The sequence below is a fragment of the Haliotis rufescens genome, unplaced genomic scaffold (assembly GCF_023055435.1).
Source record: "Haliotis rufescens isolate VD_foot unplaced genomic scaffold, xgHalRufe1.0.p SCAF_59, whole genome shotgun sequence".
Taxonomy (NCBI): Eukaryota; Metazoa; Mollusca; class Gastropoda; order Lepetellida; family Haliotidae; genus Haliotis; species Haliotis rufescens.
In genome coordinates this window covers 2,740,634-2,762,980 of record NW_025964323.1, presented here as the reverse complement: position 1 = coordinate 2,762,980, position 22,347 = coordinate 2,740,634, and the positions used below count along the sequence as shown (strand labels likewise).

The following is a 22,347-nucleotide window of genomic DNA, read 5'->3' as shown; positions in this document are numbered from 1 at the left end:
TCAAATTTCTTGGTATTTTCAAGATATTTTTTGTATGTGTTTCACACCTATGTGAACAAAAATGCACCCCCCAAATTTTGACATATTTTTGGAAGATTTCCGGAAGGTATCCGGGCCGGATTCAAAATGGGAAGGTATCCGGAAGGTTTCCGGAAGACGGAAACCTACACTTTTTTTTGCTGTGAACGATTTGTGGCCAAAACTACAATATCTTATCATTTGTCAATTTCACATATTCATTGTAAAGTGATCATGACAACAGATACAGACATGTTAACATATTTAAATACAGCTGTTGCAGTTTTTCTGTTATTCTATAACTCAATGAAAACTTTTTCTAAAAGTAGGTTGTTATGCCAATCATGTTTCTGATTTTTTATATTTTGTAATGTTTCAATTGGAAAGTAGGATTCCCCATTCCGTGTAATTTTGAGTTGGCCGTTTCATGTAAAACGACGCTGTGATGACCCCGTGAGGGGTTAATCCGTAAGCTAAATTGGTCCACGAGGCAGTCGAAGCAACTGTGCATGTACATTTTTAGAATACAATAGTTTGAAAGGTTAGTGTGCTGTTATCAGAAGTTGAAAATAGATTCTATGTTCGTCGTATCATCTGTCACAAACACGTCAAATTTTGACCAAAGTACGTTTATGACTGGTCAGCGACAAAGTAATTTTTATTTGATCCTTCCAATGTTCTGCGGGGGAACGGGTGGCCAAGTCGTCTAAGGCGCTGCGATTCGCTGTGCAGAGTTGCGTCCCATGGACACGCCAGAAAGCTATGATTGTGGGTTCGAATCCCGGTTCGCCCCGATTATGTTTCTAGGTTTGTCAGCACCATACCCGTGCTCGTGGGTTTCACCGAAGCGGTAAACGTCTAAGACCTGCATCACTTCGGGCTTTCCTCTCACATTAAGCTGACACGCCGTGATATAACTGGAATAATGTTAAAAGCGGCATTAAACCTAACTCACTCACTCCAATGTTCTGCTGTTACTTCACTTCCCTTCCTCCCACACGTACTGCCCAAGGTACTTAGTGTATGTTAATTACGGTAATTTGAAGGTCGTTTGGGTTCCGGCTTAGTCGTTGCCAACTTCTGGATTGACGTACCGTCACCTGAACTACAGGAAAACCCTCGTTCTTTGGTCCTGGCGATTTAGGATCTGCGGGCCGTACAGTGTCAGTGCTCGAGGGCCTTGGACCTTTACCGTAGTTCCCCCAGCAACCACAAGAGGACGTCCTTCATTCTACAGCTTTTATTCACTCTTTGTGTCGCTGGTCATTCCGCACTCTATTTGGCACTTAATTAAGGGACTTTCAGTGTCAGTCGGAATGCTGATGCCTCAGATTGGTTTCTGGTTCGAAAGATAGTGTCAAGACGACGAGAGCGGGCGCGCACCAGATTGTCTGACTTGAGGTCCACTCTTCGTTAAAAAGTGCTTCCTTGCTTCTCTGCTTCCTACTTCACAATTGCAAACATCATGTCTTACCCTTGGGCGGTAACCTTTCCCACATGATATAGACTATTCCACATCTCTAGTCCCAGCTAGGTTGTGATCAGATCTAAATGACAATTTCAAGAGGTGTGACGCCTAGTCAATAACTGACTGACTGACTGAGTATGGTTTTACGGCGCTTTTAGCAATATTCCAGCAATATCACGGCGGGGGACACCAGAAATGGGCTTCACACATTGTACCCATGTCGGGAATCGAACCCGGGTCTTCGGCGTGACGAGCGAACGCTTTAACCACTAGGCTACCCGACCGCCCCCCAGTCAATAAACCAAACAATAGAGGCTTCATGTAAGAAATAGGATTTATGCTTAAAGAGGTTTATTGTGTAGTTAGTGACGAAATACTAATATTTATCTCTCAATATAAAATCATTTCATTTCTCTGTCGACCGCCTCCGTGGTCTTGTGGTAGAGCGTCCGCCCGGAGAGCGGAAGGTCCAGGGTTCGATCCCGGGCCGCGTCATACAAAAAGACGTTAAAAGATTGTACTTGTTGTTACCCTGTCTGGCGCTCGGCATTAAGGGGCTAAAACAAGGACTGGTCGGCTCGGAGTCAGTATACTGTGTCTGAGTGGGGTATTCATGTTAAACTGCGGCATGGTATCTCAGTGAGCTAGCACTATAAATCGGCATCAGTCCGGACTAGTAAAAGCAGCCACACACACACATACACGTGCATGCACGTCGCTATATAAGTGCAATAATCTTGGACGCGACGTTAAACTCTCTCTCTCTCGCTCTCCCTCTCTCTCTCTCTCTCTCTTTCTGTGTGTGTGTGTGTATGTGTGTGTCGTGCGTACTAATGCCTTACCCTCTGAGATACTACTACGCCGTTCAATATGGATACCCCACTTAGACACAGTATACTGATTCTGAGCCGACCAGTGCTTGTTTTTTTCCCTTAATGCCGACCCACCGACCTTACGCTTTCTCCACCGACAGAAGCTCTCTCAACTACACCACGGAGGCGGGGATGACAACACCTAACTTGTCTGCCAAGTCCTAGATCCAGTAATTAGCTTGAGGAGGTGTTGAGGAGGCAGCTCTGAGTATTGCCTCATGTATAATTACATAATGTATTCTGAATGGATACCCACGTGTCTTTTCAAGCAAATAGTATTTTGGTTCAAAACGGATGGGTGAGAGACTGGTTGATAGTATTGTATTACATCTGCCGATACTATCAACAGTGTACGTGAAACCTGCGTGTGCGCTTGTGTGTGCCTCAGTCATCTATATGTATCTGCCGATACTATCAACAGTGTACGTGACACCTGCGTATGCGCTTGTGTTTGCCTGTCATCTATATGTGTCATCGTATGCGTGTTCGTTCATGCGTTTGTGTGAATGTCTATTGCTTGTATTGTGTTTTATTTTATTCTATTTTAATATATTGTATTATCTGCCTTAAAAATTAATGATGTTTATACCAAACTGTTTTCCTCGATTTTAATAGTCTCTCATAAACCCTTGGTAGTTCCTGTACATTCTAGCTACTTACTGTATATTTATCCTGCTTCAGTGCCATGAATGTTATCTGCATGATATGAGTGTACAGAATGTGAGACTTAAATAAACATCTTCTCTCAGTGTGTGACAGTTATTAAATTCCGAATTGTGAGTGAGTTGACTTTTACGCCGCATTCACTATTCCACGTATATCACGGCGTGTCGGGTTAACGTGGGAGGAAAGCCCAGTGTGATGTAGGTCTCAGACGTTTACCACTTTGGTGAAACACGCGAGGCGAGACACGGATTTGGTGCTGACAGACCTAGAAACATAATCGTGACAGCTAAATGAGAACCTGTCTGGATTCCGGGTAAGCATTGGTCCCCACCACCCTGGCTGTAAGAGGCGACTTAATGGATGGGAGGTCTGGCTCGGTGTTTTGCTTAATAGCGTGTCAACATAACGCGACGGCATGGTACCTTGCTCACAATACCAATCACTGGACTGCTTGGTCCAGACACAATTGTGTACAGGCCGCAGGCTTACAGCTGGAATGTTCCTGAGAACAACACAACACAACACAACACAACACAACACAACACAACACAACACAACTTCTGTCTTGGCTGTCATGCATTTGTATAAATATCTTCAAGCACAGATGCTGTTATTGCTGACTATTCAAATCGCAGTTCTTGAGTGGTCGCATTGTATATATTTTACGTTTTCTGCTGTTGGGGTCACTTAAATAATTCATTTTAACGATTTTCTGTTTAAATCACTTGGCACAATTGATAAAAACTGATATGTATAAATATAAAAATTAACAGTTTCTGCATCACATATAGCATCACCCTTGATGAAACAGAAAAACAACTATACAGCCAACTCGATCTGGACAAAGACCATGAGGTCACTCTTTCTGAAATGGACAGGTGACACGTGTGTATGTAGATATCAGCCGGGTATGAGTTCTAGTTTAACGAGGGAGTGTATTGGCAGATACACATTGTATCGGGGATTATTTCCTTTGGGTGATGGTACATGTACATTAACACTGTGTCGTGGGCGAATGAATATTATGATGGCGTGATCACACTGTGTCAGGGGGGGCGTGTGTTTGTAGGTGATGGCGTGATCACACTGTGTCAGGGGGGCGTGTGTTTGTAGGTGATGACAGGATCACACTGTGTCAGGGGGGCGTGTGTTTGTAGGTGATGACATGATCACACTGTGTCAGGGGGGCGTGTGTTTGTAGGTGATGACAGGATCACACTGTGTCAGGGGGGCGTGTGTTTGTAGGTGATGACATGATCACACTGTGTCGGGGGGCGTGTGTTTGTAGGTGATGACAGGATCACACTGTGTCAGGGGGGCGTGTGTTTGTAGGTGATGACAGGATCACACTGTGTCAGGGGGGCGTGTGTTTGTAGGTGATGACATGATCACACTGTGTCGGGGGGCGTGTGTTTGTAGGTGATGACATGATTACACCGTGTCAGGGGGGCGTGTGTTTGTAGGTGATGACAGGATCACACTGTGTCAGGGGGCGTGTGTTTGTAGGTGATGACGTGATCACACTGTGTCAGGGGGGCGTGTGTTTGTAGGTGATGGCGTGATCACACTGTGTCAGGGGGGCGTGTGTTTGTAGGTGATGGCGTGATCACACTGTGTCAGGGGGGCGTGTGTTTGTAGGTGATGGCGTGATCACACTGTGTCAGGGGGCGTGTGTTTGTAGGTGATGACATGATCACACTGTGTCAGGGGGGCGTGTGTTTGTAGTTGATGACATGATCACACTGTGTCAGGGGGCGTATGTTTGTAGGTGATGACATGATCACACTGTGTCAGGGGGCGTGTGTTTGTAGGTGATGGCGTGATCACACTGTGTCAGGGGGGCGTGTGTTTGTAGGTGATTGCGTGATCACACTGTGTCAGGGGGCGTGTGTTTGTAGGTGATGACAGGATCACACTGTGTCAGGGGGCGTGTGTTTGTAGGTGATGACATGATCACACTATGTCAGGGGGCGTGTGTTTGTAGGTGATGACAGGATCACACTGTGTCAGGGGGGCGTGTGTTTGTAGGTGATGACATGATCACACTGTGTCAGGGGGGCGTGTGTTTGTAGGTGATGACATGATCACACTGTGTCAGGGGGGCGTGTGTTTGTAGGTGATGACATGATCACACTGTGTCAGGGGGGCGTGTGTTTGTAGGTGATGACATGATCACACTGTGTCGGGGGGCGTGTGTTTGTAGGTGATGACATGATCACACTGTGTCGGGGGGCGTGTGTTTGTAGGTGATGACATGATCACACTGTGTCAGGGGGGCGTGTGTTTGTAGGTGATGACAGGATCACACTGTGTCAGGGGGGCGTGTGTTTGTAGGTGATGACATGATCACACTGTGTCGGGGGGCGTGTGTTTGTAGGTGATGACAGGATCACACTGTGTCAGGGGGGGCGTGTGTTTGTAGGTGATGACAGGATCACACTGTGTCAGGGGGGCGTGTGTTTGTAGGTGATGACATGATCACACTGTGTCGGGGGGCGTGTGTTTGTAGGTGATGACATGATTACACCGTGTCAGGGGGGCGTGTGTTTGTAGGTGATGACAGGATCACACTGTGTCAGGGGGCGTGTGTTTGTAGGTGATGACGTGATCACACTGTGTCAGGGGGGCGTGTGTTTGTAGGTGATGGCGTGATCACACTGTGTCAGGGGGGCGTGTGTTTGTAGGTGATGGCGTGATCACACTGTGTCAGGGGGCGTGTGTTTGTAGGTGATGACAGGATCACACTGTGTCAGGGGGGCGTGTGTTTGTAGTTGATGACAGGATCACACTGTGTCAGGGGGCGTATGTTTGTAGGTGATGACATGATCACACTGTGTCAGGGGGCGTGTGTTTGTAGGTGATGGCGTGATCACACTGTGTCAAGGGGGCGTGTGTTTGTAGGTGATTGCGTGATCACACTGTGTCAGGGGGGCGTGTGTTTGTAGGTGATGACAGGATCACACTGTGTCAGGGGGCGTGTGTTTGTAGGTGATGACATGATCACACTATGTCAGGGGGCGTGTGTTTGTAGTTGATGACATGATCACACTGTGTCAGGGGGGCGTGTGTTTGTAGGTGATGACATGATCACACTGTGTCGGGGGGCGTGTGTTTGTAGGTGATGACATGATCACACTGTGTCAGGGGGCGTGTGTGTGTAGGTGATGACATGATCACACTATGTCAGGGGGCGTGTGTTTGTAGTTGATGACAGGATCACACTGTGTCAGGGGGGCGTGTGTTTGTAGGTGATGACATGATCACACTGTGTCAGGGGGGCGTGTGTTTGTAGGTGATGACAGGATCACACTGTGTCAGGGGGCGTGTGTTTGTAGGTGATGACAGGATCACACTGTGTCAGGGGGGCGTGTATTTGTAGGTGATGGTACATTAACACTGTGTCGTTGGCGAATGAATATTATGATGGCATGATCACACTGTGTCAGGGGGCGTGTGTTTGTAGGTGATGACATGATCACACTGAAGGATCTCATCACGCTGTTGACAGTAGATCGGGCGACGGCCACGGTGCAGCCCTCGGTGTTTGACAAGAACACGAACGGCGTCATTTCAATGCCGATGGTAAGCTCATCTTCGGTTTCCTTGACACAAACGGTGAGTTCCCTCCAACATTGTTCCTTAACCCAGCAGATGACAAGCCCATCTTCAATTGGATTGACATAAACAATGATTTCCTTCCATCAGCCTCCAATTACTAAATTAGATGACAAGCACATCTTCGAACAGTTTGACACAAACAGTGATTTCCTTTCATCAATCTTCCAGTTAAGGGAAAATGTATGACAATGAACTGTTTCGTCCAATTTGAGTCACACAATTCAAGAATGATGGAAATCTTTAAACAATCCTCATGAAAAAATTATTCATATTATTAAGATGTTATTTTCTGTATTTGAATATTTTGGACGTGTCAAAACATTAAATGCACAGGTGCATCACAAAATGGCTGATCGTGGAGCGTGTTATCAGTTTGGGTCACAAAGTTCCCAAAGCTAGACTCTCACTTGAAGATCGCAATCGACCCTATTCGCTAATCTTAGCTATAGTTCTTTATTACTAGACCAATCGTGCAATTGGAAAAAAAGATAAGGGGGGCGTATTGATCATAAAAAGATCCTTAGCCATATATTTTGTTTTCATGTTGTGTGTTGCCTGCAAACGTTATATCTTATTAAAATCATGTTTGATTTTCAGAAAATGAAAAAGTAATTTCAAGATAAATATGTTAGGGTGAGTAAAATAATGCATTTAAAACATTGTACTGAGACAAATTCAAACGCCTCTTTGCTTTCAATATTTAAACGACATATGAATATTTGAACACTGAAATAATAATGACACCAGTTGGTTAGGTTCAACACATAATTCTATATAGATATAACCTCAGCGTATTTTTGATATTTATTAGAAAAAAACTGGACCAAACCATTTGGGTACTGTAGCTAATGAGTTCAACCCATTATTCTATGTAAGTTGTATCTTACAGTGAAAAACATTACTGGAAAATAGGACGGATATGTATGCTTATGTGATAGATTTAAGAACACTCGTGAAATAAAGACATATTGCTTGCATGAAGAACGCATGCTTAGAGAATTTGACCTCAGTGTCATGGAATGAGTGAGTGAGTGAGTTGGGTTTAACGCCGCTTTAAACATTATTCCAGTTATATCACGGCGTGTCAGCTTAATGTGGGAGGAAAGCCCGAAGTGATGCAGGTCTCAGACGTTTACCACTTCGGTGAAACCCACGAGCACGGGTATGGTGCTGACAAACCTAGAAACATAATTGGGGCGAACCGGGATTCGAACCTACAATCATAGGTTTCTGGCGTGCCCAAGGGACGCAACTCTGCACAGCGAATCGCGGCGCCTTAGACGACTTGGCCACCCGTGCCCCCCTCAGTGTCATGGAAGTCAACACTAGGAGCACCCTATGTCAATATATTAGTGAGTGAATGTCGTCTTAACACGTATAGACATAATCGTAGAAGCATTTATCATACCACTACTTGATACACTGAACACTGCATACTACAACCACAGGATCAAAACCATAAGCTTTGCACACAGCTCCATATACTGTGACCACAGAACCGTTATCTGAAGCATTGTATACTACAACCACAGGACCATAAACCATAAGCTTTGCACACAGCTTCATATGCTGTGACCACAGAACCGTTATCTGAAGCATTGCATACTTCAACCACAGGACCATAAACCATAAGCTTTGCACACAGCTTCATATACTGTGACCACAGAACCGTTATCTGAAGCATTGCATACTTCAACCACAGGACCATAAACCATAAGCTTTGCACACAGTTTCATATGCTGTGACCACAGAACCGTTATCTGAAGCATTGCATACTTCAACCACAGGACCATAAACCATAGGCTTTGCACACAGCTTCATATGCTGTGACCACAGAACCGTTATCTGAAGCATTGCATACTTTTACCGCAGGAGCACACTGTGGGAATATTGCTTTTGCAGTTGGTGTGGTGTGTACGTACACAGTTGGGGCAAGAGTCAACACTGACTATAGCTGTTGCAGTAGTCTGTGGTGTACGGTTTATATACTTTCACAGTAAGAGAAAAAATCAACACTGAAGGATTATAGATCAGCAGTCAGCACTGTGGGAATATACCTGCTGCAGTTGCTTTGAGGTATAGATTTACATACTTACGGTAAGACATAGAGTGTCATAGACAAAGTATAGTGAAAGAAAGAGTCACCACTGACTATAGCTGTTGCAATTACTTTGTGATGTGAAGATATATAGATACTTACATAATTAGAGAAAGACTCAACACTGAGGTAGTGTTTATAGGTATTACATTTACTTTGTAATGACAGTCATATTTCTGCATATTATATAAGTTCATGTTGAAAGTTTATGTGTCTTGTTATCAGTAGCTGAAAATAGGTTATACGTTCCTCGGATCGTTTGATACAAACGCATGTCACATTTTGACCCAACTACGTCCAATTGATTGTCAGCGACAAAGCATGGTTATATTTGATAATTCCAATGGTCTGCTGTTATTTCACTTCACTTCCGCCAACACTTTTTTGTAAAACGCTTTGTTTAATACAAACCAGATCAATCAGTACCGACTGGCATTGTTTGTATTTAGCGGTTGCAGTTACCCTGTAGTATAGACGTATATACTTATATACGTATAGAGAGAAAGAGTGAACATTGACTATAGCTGCTGAAGTTCTACTGTGGTGTAGAGTTATATACTTGGCCACCCGCCGGCTGAATTGGTCCACGAGACAGCTGAAGAAACTATTCGTTTATATTCTAGCAATACAACAGTTTGAAAGATGGTGCGTTCTATTATCAGTAGCTGAAGATATATTCTAGGCTTCTCGGATCATTCTTCCCCGCCCTGAAGGCGGGGAAGTAAGTATACGGGAACGGTTAGTTTTCTAGCATGTATGTCGACATGTTGGTTTATTTGAAATTTCAAGCCATGCATTTACCGAAACGAAACATACAAGTCATGATCATGTGCGTGGAATGTTGATGCCAGTCTTTTCCCGCATTAGGAGATGCTTCAAAATCGTCTTGCTATTCTGAGACTTAGTCACGTTTCGTAATGCAGATAACCCATGACATTTGTTCAATTTGTTTTTAAAAGAGCTAAAAATGTTTAGGGGAAATATATATCTCATTTCGCTAAAGTTATCCGGTCTATATTTTGTAAGAATAAACTATTGCGCATGAAACGATTATCTCCTTTAGCTATATGCGTAGTATTGAGCTTCATCACGCACTGACCTTGCAATGCTGTACATCGTATCTTATTCAAGCTGTATCACTGCGAACGAATGATTATCGCACTTACCCGAACAGCTCTATTGCGCACTACCTTTGCAATGTATCGCATGTTATTAAGGCAGCCATCGAGAAAGGTTTCAGGGAGGAATTTAGGTCAAGCCTGTCACGCGCACTCAATCTTTCAACCTCACATTGCTGTTGCAACATATTGTTCAACACAATTAAATACCAGGCTTCTAAAAAGTATGACTTTGTTCAATAAACAACACATGTAAAACAACGTGTTTGATATGATAAATTTGTAATTAGTTGTCTTCATAATCACATGTATGACCCTTGCTGGGCATAGTTGAGCACAGTACTGTTACAGTGAGTGAGTATGGTTTTACGCCGCTTTTAGCAATATTCCAGTATCACTGTTACAAGTAGTTCACTGTATGTAATGTATGATTCATACCGTTTCATGCGGCAGTTTACGGTTTGATAGTTTTTTTAACTTCCGGAATAGATTATACACCCGTATATGTTCTTTGCTTCTGGATACATAGGAAATCAAGTTGGTCTGTAGTTTGCAATTATTTGCCTAAAAGATAATCCGGTTGCATGATATCTTCACGATGTTTAGGTTAAAAATAGTAACATTCTTCTAAACATACTTCAAATCTAAACTGGAAGCAATCACAACACAAACCCGGTTAACCAAACGGTGCCGTACACAAGAGTGAGTGAGTGAGTTGGGTTAACGCCGTTTTGAATAGTATTCCGTGTCAGCTTGATGTGGGAGGAAAGCCCGAGGTGATGCAGGTCTTAGACGTTCACCCCTTTGGTGAAACCAACGAGCACGGGTTTTGTGTTGACAACAAAATTGGAGCGAACCGGGATTAAATCACACTGTCATAGGTTTCTGGCGTGCCCAAGGGACACAACTCTGCATAGCGAATTGCAGCCCCTTAGGCGACTGTGCCAACTGTGCCCCCGTACACAACTATAAGAAACTATCACACAAAAAAGATGTTTTAGATGAGATATGTATTGCGAAACATTCCATGACGAAACAGTGGCAATATTACACTATCACAAACTACAAAATACATGCACAATAGACGACAATTAAGAAACACAGGTACATTCAACATACAAAGGAGGTACATTATAATTTTATTTCCAAACAAGTGTATTATAATGATATGGAAACAATATAAGAATTGAGCAAAACTATGGTAATTTGTTTGTAATTGTTGAAATGATAGCAGATCTTGGAAGTTGTTTCTGGATAACTGTTATTAAAAACTGTTCCTTTTAACAGAGTGTACCAAATTCTTTATCATGATTGAGGATTATTTGTGATTCACTTTCTTGGTTGTATTTTATACAAGACAGTACGTAATGTTGCTCATCTTCTGAGACATCACATGTTTCACAGATAAGTTGTTCTAATGGGGTTGGTGTTTTTGTATATCTATCAATTTTTCAATTTTTAGTTTGTGATTACTAAAACGAAGTTTTGAGAAAAGTGACCTATGACCTTTGTTTTTACAATATGTAAGATAATTCTCAATATTTATAGATGACTTGACCAAATTGTGTGTTCTTAACTTGCTGTTAGATGAATGGGAATCCCTTAATAATTGCGTGAATTTTTACATTTGAACTGAAGTTTATCTACAGAGGATTCATTACATTTTTTTGTGTTTACTATTTAAAAAGTTTGTTTTATTTACGTGGAAGGTATTTTTATCTACGTGGAAGGTATTTTGATCAAGGTAGATGATATTTTCATCAACGTACATGGTATTTTGATCAACGTAGATGGTATTTTGATCAACGTAGATCGTATTTTGATCAACGTACAAGGTATTTTCATCTACGTAGATGGTATTTTCATCTACGTAGATGGTAATTTTATCAACGTAGATGGTATTTTCATTTACGTTGAAGGTATTTCCATCTATGTAGAAAGTATTTTCATCAACGCAGATTTCATACTAAACGATTGTAAATGAGATTTCATTTCTGTTGCGCGCGATACCAATAAAATGTCAAGAAACATATGATGAAGCACTTCCGAGTTCAAATCCGTTGGCAGAACATATTTTGGCATTGAAGACCATGCCCATATTCAGATGTCTCCTTTAACGATGAGGTGAACACAGACTGACGATTTAGGTGAGTGGTCTTATTCACTGCTATGTTGCTGCTCAGTGACGATGTGGTCGTGGTATGCGATGCTCATGATAACGGTACTTTGATCGAAGTATGCGATGCTTGTGCTAACTGTATTGGGGTCATATTCGTTGATGCTTAAGCTAAGGGGCTCTGTGTCCGTTGTGTGAGATGCTTGTGCCGACGATCATATGGTCGAAGAGGAAATGCTTGTCATGTGTCCGAGTATGCGATGTTTACGCTCACTGTTTTGTGGTCATGGTATGTGATGCTTATGCCTACGTTCAATGTGGTCATAATATGGGATGTTTAGGCTGATGTTCCTGTTGTCCTATCATGTCGTCGTACAATACGTGCAATATACGACAATGACTATGGTTTAAGACGCATTCACTCATTAATATATACACATCTTGTTCCATCGAGTCATAGTGTTCAGTTCCCTGAACATCTGGTCCCTTGATTTAAGCATATTTACTATATGTAACATATATGTTTATTTCATGAGTGTTATCAAATATATCACAAAATTATGTCCATCTTATTTTCCGATAATATTTACGCCTGCGGTAAGAACCTGAAACGTCAAAATCGTTATTATTATACTATTAAATTAAAAAATCGACGTAGAATTATTTGCTGAATCTGATCAAATTGTTTTGTATTAATCAAGTGATCATGATTTGTTTCCAAACTGAAACATATTTTTTTATCAAACAAATGCTGAGATAATATCTATATACAATTATGCGTTTAACGTAACCAACTGGTTTCATTATCCAGTGATTCAAATATTTATATGTCGTTTAAATATTGTAAGAAAGGTAGGTTTGTGTTTGTTTCAGTTTACTTTTACTTACCTCAACATATTTATCTTGAAATTCCTGCAACGTTACTTTTCCATTTTCTGAAATGCATGATTTGATGTGGCATAAAGGAGTATAGCTAGTATCAGTAAATAGTGTCGATTGCGATCTTCAACCTAGAGTCTAGCTATGGACAAATCTGTGACTCAAGCTGATTATTTTACTCCATCAAACCACAGTCTTCACCTACATCTCTGGCTCATGTCAAGGAAAATGTATGTCACCTCTGCATTTAGTGTTGCGTCAGGTCCAAAATATGCAAATATCGCTGTTTGTGTCAAGCTAGTTATAGATGAGTTTGTATTAAAACTGCTGTATTAAAGGAGGGATGCTGGAAGGATTTGGGCAAGGGGTGGGCATCCCTAAGGGCACAATTGTGCCCCCCTCCCCGCTGATCCGTTTCTTTATGAATAAAAATCGGATTTTCTATTCGTATTGCCAGAGTCAAAACAAGGTCATTTGGGCAAGAAGTTTAACTTAACCTTCAAATTATATGGATGGTCAAATATCCTTCAATAACCATCAAATAGACAATTCCCATTCACTGATTTACCCAACTAAACTAGAAATAGAGGAGACCAGTGAGACCGCCTCATCTGTTTCATATTTCGATCTATGCATAAAGATTCAGAATGACAAAACATTCTCCATTAGACCGTGGACGAGGGATGACTTTAACCTTTCTTATAGTCAACTTTTCCTTCAGGTCGAGCAATATTCCTGGAGCTCCAGCTCTTAGTCTCAATATTTCACTTTTGAAAGTGCGTCACACGACTCTTGCCCAGAAGTTGTTTGATCAAGGTCACAACATTCAAGGCCTCACCAAATCTTTTGAAACGTTTTAGGGTAGTCATTTGGAGGACATTTTCAAAATTTGACGAGTCAGTGACAAAGAAGATTCCCTTTGTTGACTTGTACCATATGTTCCCGTGATGTTTGACAGATGAACAAGTGACTTTACTTTGCATGTGTTTGCGACGCCCACCTTTTCGCGAACACCTGGTGTAATCACTATTTTTATAGTGGTTCATAAATACATGCTCATGATACAGTCGGAATCGTGCAGTCGAGTCTGCTTTTGGCAAATATTTCTTATGAATATGGAAAGTGTTTTGTCGCTTTTTTGCGTCATCTGCTTTTGTAATGGAATGTTGATGGGTGGACTACTTGTGTCAAACTGATGATGAACTTGTCATCTGCTGTATTAAGGGAATGATGTTGAAGTGAACTCACTGTTTGTGTCGAGCAGATCGAAGATGAGCTTAACATCTACTTTAGTAATGACGCCGTCCTTGTTCTTGTCAAAAACCGAGATCTGCTTCTTGGCTGTCGCCCAATCTAAAGCCAGCTGCGTGATGAGATACTTCAGTGTGATAATGCCATCACCTGCAAATACACGACCCCTGCTACATGATCACACAATCAAAATATTCACACGCCTCCCGACACAGTGTCATCGCATCATCACCCACATTGAAAATGATCCTTGATACAATGTGTATCTGCCAAAACGTCACTTCCTGATCATTAAACTAAAAACTCGTACTTGGCTGATATCTACATATACGGGTTTAACGATAAACAATAAATATTATCCCAAATTATGCCCCTTTTTACCCATCTTTTTTCAATCCATTTTTCAAGGAGCTTAACCCCCTACTATTTCGATATATTTGGAATGGAAAACGGAAAATGATAATTAATGATTATTAGAGTGGCGGATTACAAATGATTGACATTGAATCCTTCTGTAAATATATAATATTATACAATTGATTAAGAAATTATATAGCAAAATGGTTTATGGCATCATTTAGCACATTACACGATCTTCAAATATCAACATTGTCAATTTTACTTCCAAACAATCGTAAAGGAAGTAAGAAACGTTTTTTTGGAAAGATGTGCTTTCAAATAATAACAGTCTTAAATTAACTGAAATACAAAGTATTAAAGAACTTTCGTCCATTCCTATATTAGATTTTATACAACTCAGAGATATCGACAACGATTTCAAAAGACATTTTTACAAATACTGTGCACTTGAAAACATTTTCAAATCTAAAAATAGACTTTAAATTGAAAGTAACATAAAATTATCTTCTACATTTAATCTCATAAACGATATCCCACAGTGTTGGATAAAACGTACAAAGGGTGAGTTTGTAGGAAGAAATAATGACGGTGAACATTGTCAATTATTCTTAGATATGCTGTTTACTAACGATTGTAAATTCATTTTAAATTATTAAGTCATGTACAAGCCATCTCGCTCGATATCCTTTGTGCAAAGTTGGAGTCGAAGCCAACTGTAACATTACCTGAAGACTATCTGTCAAAATGCTTTGATATGATTAGAAAATCCACTGCGGATAATAAAAGAAGAAACATTCAGTACAAACTTATCCATAGAATTATAACAACTAAAACGTTTTTGCTAAATATTGGAAAAAGTGAAGACGGATTATGCTCGTTTCGCAATAAAGAATCTGAAACCATAGAAACCTCAGTAAAATACTTTACTGGTTATGAAGGAGGGACTAATAAGATCCTGCCCTGCATCTCGATAAAGTATCTTTCATACTTGGAGACCAAAAAACACCTTTGTATTAAGGAAGTAAATGTATGGAAAATCAGCTTCTCTGATATGAGGAACACAACGTTTCGGAGTATATGCTCACTCCTTCATCGGGTGAATGCTGATTCACCAGATGAAGGAGTCAGTATAAACTCCGAAACGTTGTGTTCCTCATAATAAAGAAGTTGACATCCATAAATTCTCTTCCTTATGTGTATCACTGCTAAATGTCAAAATGCCTTTCAAAGATTTCACCTTTGTTTTATTATTAACGAAAAATGGTCAATTCTGAACTTAGATTAGATACTGTTGTCCTATCTCCTCCCCCGTGCCCTTCTTTTCCGATGACAACCCTATCCACCTCAGTATTGTCTCATTAACTACAGAAATAAAGTCTTACTATCCCAGTAACCCTTAACCATGTGGGTGTGTAAGGGATTGTGTTTATCGTGGTTTCTCTGTTGTCAATTAAGGTTAAAAAAAAGATACAATAAATAGTTTGGACTCCAAATGTGAAAAGGTGTATGCTTGCCGTCCGTGTCAAATTTCTCGAAGTAGCTGTCCATTTCAGGAAGAGTGACCTCATGGTCTTTGTCGAGGTCGAGTTGGCCGTATAGTTGTTTTTCTGTTTCATCGAGGAGGTCACTATATGTGATGCTGGAACAGAATGTTGACAAGTGATTAAAAACAATTGTTCGTTTTTTTGGTGTGTGTTGTTTATTTTTGTTGATTATACCTCCGCGACAATCCAGTGATTGCAACAATCATTGCTCCACGCTATTTGGGATAGGATTACATGCAATGAATCAAGTCACCTAATCAAACTACCCGATCCATTTAGTCGCCTCTTACGACTATGTTTCTGGGGACCAATAACTAACCCGAATCTCCGCGGGTCTCATTTAGCTGTCACACCTTGATATAAAACAGGCGTTTAACACCACTCACTCTCTCATGGTATAATTCAACAACACGTACCAGCAGAGGGCGAGGAAGACAAACATGGACGAAAACATCATGGCCGATTGACAAACTGTAAAACAACGATGAAAACAACATTTAGTTGATGACATCTGGCATACCTGCTCGGAGTTTATGGGACACGAGTGGCCTATCGTCTCAGGCACCGCAATTCGCTATGCATACTTGCGTCTCTAGGGACGCCAGAAACCTATGATCGTGGGTTCGAATCTCTGTTCGCCACGAATATCTTTCTAGGTCTGTCAGCACTCTATCCGTGCTCGCTGGTTTTACAAAAGTGGTAAACGTCTGAGACCAGCATTACTCTGGCATGCCGTGATAAACAGGAATACTAAAACGGCGTTAAACACATCTTACTCAGAATTTAACAACTGATCAAAATATTTAAAGTCATGACAAGTTAAACTATCGGCAATATTTAACACGGAGAGATATGGAGCTCGTTTATTCAAGACTGTACAAACATATCGTGGTGAACAGAATCGTCTTGGTACTGAAACAGATTAAAACTACATTTAGTAGGTAAAATGTACAGAAACCACCCGGAGACTTTTGACATCAATTAAAACAGTTTGGTATGAACATGCACACAACAATACAATAGACTAGAATAGTAATCAATACAAAACAAAAGCGTGCGATCCCGCACCAATATACATGCACATAAGTATTCACGCACGCACACACAAACACACACACACACACACACACACACACACACGCACACTGGTGACCCATATACATATACACACATACATTCATACATGCATGTAAAAATCAGGCAATACTCAGAGGAACCTCCCTCATCACCTCAAGATGCTAACTGTTGGATGTGGGACTGGGCGGACGGATTAGGCTTTTTCATCACCGCGTCTGCCCGGAAAGCGGAGGGTCGGTGGTTCGATCCTCGGCCGCGTCAAACCAAAGCATGTTAAAAGTCGGTACTTTATGGCTCCCTGCCTGGCACTCGACATTAAGGGGCTAACACAAGGACTGGTCGGCTCGGAATCAGTATACTGTGTCTAGATGAGGTACTTAATCTTAAACTGTGGCATGATATCTTCGTGGGGTGGTACTTTTAAATCGGCATATGTCTGGTCTAGCACACACACACACACACACACACACACACACACACACACACACACACACACACACACACACACACACACACACACACACACACACACACACACACACACCCACACCCACACCCACCCACACACCCACACACACACACACACACACACACTCACAAGACAGACACAACAAAAGAAAACAAACCGACACACGTTGCTGTAGAAGTGCAATAAACTTGAACGAGGCATTAAACACCATTTCACCACAAAAAGAAATTATCACAAATACTTGCAAATTGTTCCCATTTTGCAACAATATCGTTGTGTTATTTTCAATATCGTTGTGTTATTTTGGACTATCGCAGTACTTTACACTGGTAAAGTAAAATATGGCTTCGATATTACTCCTACAATTACACTTTAATATATGCTTACCTTGTAAGACAGTCTGAAGCTAATGTGAAAATCAGTATGTAGACTCCTGACCTCACCAAGATAAGATAGGAACAGCATGGTGACATCTGTCCTTTCTTGTGATTTTAGTTTCAATATTCAACTCATGAATTCATGTTCATTATTGAGAAACATACACCTGCGATACTCTTGTTTTATGATTTCGAATCCCAACTTGGTCTCAAAGATCATCCTTAGTGTGGTGGCACCGTAGTTGTGCTCATGGTTTTCACTAAAGAGGTTTATATATGTCTATGACCTTCATCACGAACAAATGGTGATGTGAGTGCGTGAGTGAGTATGGTTTTACGCCGCTTTATCAATATTCCATCAATACCATGGCGGAGGAAAAAAGAAAAAGGCTTCACGCAAGGAATTCTAACTCATGTTGGGTAATCAAACCAGGGCGACGTGACGAGCGAACGCTAAAACAATAGGTCACTAAGAAGATGTCACGTCTCTGAAAACAAGTTACTTCGTTCACTTGAAGAGATAAACATGTTGTTTTTCAAGAAAAAGACAAATGTGCTATTTATTATGTAATTTCCCGCATGATGTTCATGACTAGACACATGATAAAGCTATATTGCATGAATCGTATTTCATACATAGAGCTTCTCTGCCTGGTTTATTAAAGATGTCACACCTCTTGCAATTTTCATTTAGATCAGATCATAACCTAGTCGGTACTAATTGATCTTGTTTGTATTAAGCGTTTTACAGGCAGTATGTGTTGGCGGAAGTGAAGTGAAATAACAGCAGACCACTGGAATTATCAAATATAGCCATGCTTTGTCGCTGACAATCCATCGGACGTAGCTCGGTCAAAATGTGACATTTGATTGTAACAAATGATCCGAGGAACGTATTTTCAGCTGGTAACAGGACACATAACATTTCAACATGAACTTATATGATGCAAATAGTCAGAAATAACTCCACTCCTCAGAGCAACTGCAACAGCTATAGTCAATGTTGACCCTTTCTCTTACTGTGTCAGTATATAACTCCACACATCAGAGCAACTGCAACAGCTATGGTCAATGTTGACACTTTCCCTTTCCTGTGTCAGTATACAACTCCACACCTCAGAGTAACTGCAACAGCTAAAGTCAGTGTTGACCCTTTCTCTTATTGTGTCAGTATTCAACTCCACACCTCAGAGTAACTGCAACAGCTATAGTCAGTGTTAACCCTTTCTCTTACTGTGTCAGTATACAACTCCACACCTCAGAGTAACTGCAACAGCTATTGTCAATGTTGACACGTTCTCTTACTGTGTCAGTACATAACTCCACACCTCAGAGTAACTGCAACAGCTATAGTCAATGTTGACCCTTTCTCTTACTGTGTCAGTATATAACTCCACACATCAGAGCAACTGCAACAGCTATGGTCAATGTTGACACTTTTCCTTTCCTGTGTCAGTATTCAACTCCACACCTCAGAGTAACTGCAACAGCTATAGTCAGTGTTGACCCTTTCTCTTATTGTGTCAGTATTCAACTCCACACCTCAGAGTAACTGCAACAGCTATAGTCAGTGTTAACCCTTTCTCTTACTGTGTCAGTATACAACTCCACACCTCAGAGTAACTGCAACAGCTATTGTCAATGTTGACACGTTCTCTTACTGTGTCAGTACATAACTCCACACCTCAGAGTAACTGCAACAGCTATAGTCAGTGTTGACCCTTTCTCTTACTGTGTCAGTATATAACTCCACACCTCAGAGTAACAACACGCTATATTATCGCAGTGTTGACTCTTTCTCTTTCGCTATAACAGCGGCTATAAAATACTGGATTTTTGGGAAAATTTGGAGACTCTACTGAATATTTGAAATGTTGCCGCTGGTTAAAGAAAACAACTATTCCTAGATAGCGTGACTAAGTACTTCCAGTTTCCAGGCGTGTGAACATAATTATGTTGTCCTTCTGTCCACGTTTACTGAGTGACTTTGCCTCATGACTAAAGTTGTGACCTGGAGATAATGCCTTAATCATTAGTCACAAACAAACCCACGTCAAATGCTGGGCTAAGTGGGGTGATATTTCAACATAGATAATCTTTTACAAATATGCACTCACAGGCCTAGGTCACGAGTGACATCACACTACACGCAGCGCTGCCGGATAATTTATGTAATTGCAAACTGTTACGCTTTGAATCATAACCCAAATATTTAATACTTCATTTTAAAATGAATTTACTGTTATGAAAGCAACTTTGAGGACTGTGGTCCTGTGGTTATATCCTATCCGTGGAGACAATCGACATAGAGTCATTGTCTGCAGTTAAAGCCAGATTAAACACCAGGTAGATCATTGAAATACTCCATTAGTAGTTGTGTATATATGTTACAGGAAACAAGTATAATCAGTGATTAAGTCTAATGACTGAAAATGTCAGTGATTATGTCTAATAACTGATTCACTCGGTGGTTATGTCTAATTACTGAAATCTTGTTAAACCGCTTGACGCAAAGAGAGTGTTCAATCGGTATTGAAATCGTCAGCATTATACAGTTTGGTTTGGTTCAGTAATTAGACATAACCACCGAGTGAATCAGTTATTAGACATAATCACTGAAATTTCCAGTTATTAGACTTAATCACTGATTATACTTGTTTCCTGTAACATATGTTTTGATTTCTATGGACAACTAGCGAAGCCTTCTCAAATGTTGTTACAACACATGATTCTGTTTGTTTACAGAAGATTGGCTTAGGACAGGATTAAGGAAGCCTTCTCACAAGTTATCATAAAAAGGCAGGGATATGCTTTCAGTAAACAAATATAAAATCCCTTGGTTCATTTCAGTGATTATGTCTAATTACTGAAGATTTCAGTAATTAGACATAACCACCGAGTGATTCAGTTATTAGACATAATCACTGAAATTTCCAGTTATTAGACTTAATCACTGATTATACTTGTTTCCTGTAACATATATAAGTACACAAAGATAGGGTACCACATTGTGAGTGAGTGAGTGGGTACAATTTTAGTGATGTCACGACGTTCAGTGTATTATTCGAGGAAAGCACCGAAGCGATGCCGGTCGTAAATGCCTACCATGTTGGTGAAACCCATAAGTACGCCAATCGTGCTGTCAAACTAAGAATCTTGAATTCGAACCCGCGACCATTGGATACTGGCACGGTTAAGGGACGCAACTCTAAATGATGAATTGCAACGTCTTAAACGACTGGGCCACCCGTGACCCCCTGAAGGAAAGTGTATTGAAAGACCTGGTTGAAAAAGTAATTCATGAATGTTTGCACAAATATCCCAACTAACATGCACATGTGGCAATCCTTAGATTACAATAGGTTGCGATAAGCTAAAGTTGGTCTCACTACATTGCTTGGGTGGTCAAGCTCGGATACTTGTCCCAGTTTGGTTTACAGAATACTCGCATTGAATCATTACTAATTATAATATCGTATTCATTTTGTACTTGTGTACCCACACCTCTACAGTGATATACTGGTATCGATTTGAATGTGGACCCTTTGGTGTCAAACCATTGCTAAAGTTTTCATTTATTAGCAGTTGTGTGGCACCAGGTGACCTACATAATATAATGGCTTACGCAACTCAAAATTGTCACCATTAAAACGGCATCAATGTTTAACAGTAAAGATCAAGGTCACAATTAAGTTTTTAGTGAGTTCTCGTGATTAGTGGATCTACTGGAAGCCACTTTCACCATCAAATACAGGTCAAGTTACAGAAGACAAAGCGACATACGTAACGTTGACACATATTTTTAATTGTCGATGTTGAATATTCTGTTATAGAACCACGGCTGTAATACTGATTTGAAGCAGTTAAAGCTCACTTTATAAGCGGATCTTAATTGAAAATGGTTCCAATGGGCTCCGAGGGGCAATTATAAAGAATCAAGGTTGGATTATCCGGAGAAATATTTACTTCGAGCCGGCTTATTGTCAACCTCTAAGGGTAGGGTCCAACCTGAACAAAAGGCTGGACTAATGCCGGTTTTATAGTGCCAGCCTCCTGAGATACCATTCCGCATACATATCCTACCCAGACACAGTATACTGACACCAAGCTGACCAGTCCTTGTTTTATCCCCTTTATGTCAAGCACCAGGCAGAGTAACAACATGTACCATCTTTTAACGTCTTTTGTATGGCGCGGCCAGGTAAACAAAAAGCTGAACACCTGCTCTCCGGGCAAAGCATGAAGGAGAATGACTGTTTTTCAACCATCCAGTATCCATAAAACGTCAGAAAATAATCAGTCTCGATTTTCCGCCGAAACAAGTTCCAAAACAGCGGTGGAAAATATATGAATGGATCACTAAAAATCAATGATGACACCAAGTGTTCACGAAAAGAAACCTTCATCTCTTAAAGG

General features: G+C 40.9%; 1 protein-coding gene across 1 annotated transcript; it reads right to left on the bottom strand.

Moving 5' to 3' along the window:
• Positions 1 to 12,459: 12,459 nt before the first annotated feature.
• Positions 12,460 to 18,009, bottom strand: LOC124115783 (calcium-binding protein NCS-1-like). Its single transcript, XM_046476901.2, has 6 exons — positions 17,942 to 18,009; positions 16,425 to 16,479; positions 15,979 to 16,103; positions 14,102 to 14,254; positions 12,863 to 12,909; positions 12,460 to 12,579 (listed from the first exon to the last, which is right to left on the bottom strand). The coding sequence occupies exons 2-6, from the start codon at positions 16,463 to 16,465 to the stop codon at positions 12,544 to 12,546; spliced, it is 402 nt and encodes a 133-aa protein (XP_046332857.2). The 5' UTR covers positions 16,466 to 16,479; positions 17,942 to 18,009; the 3' UTR covers positions 12,460 to 12,543.
• Positions 18,010 to 22,347: the final 4,338 nt, after the last annotated feature.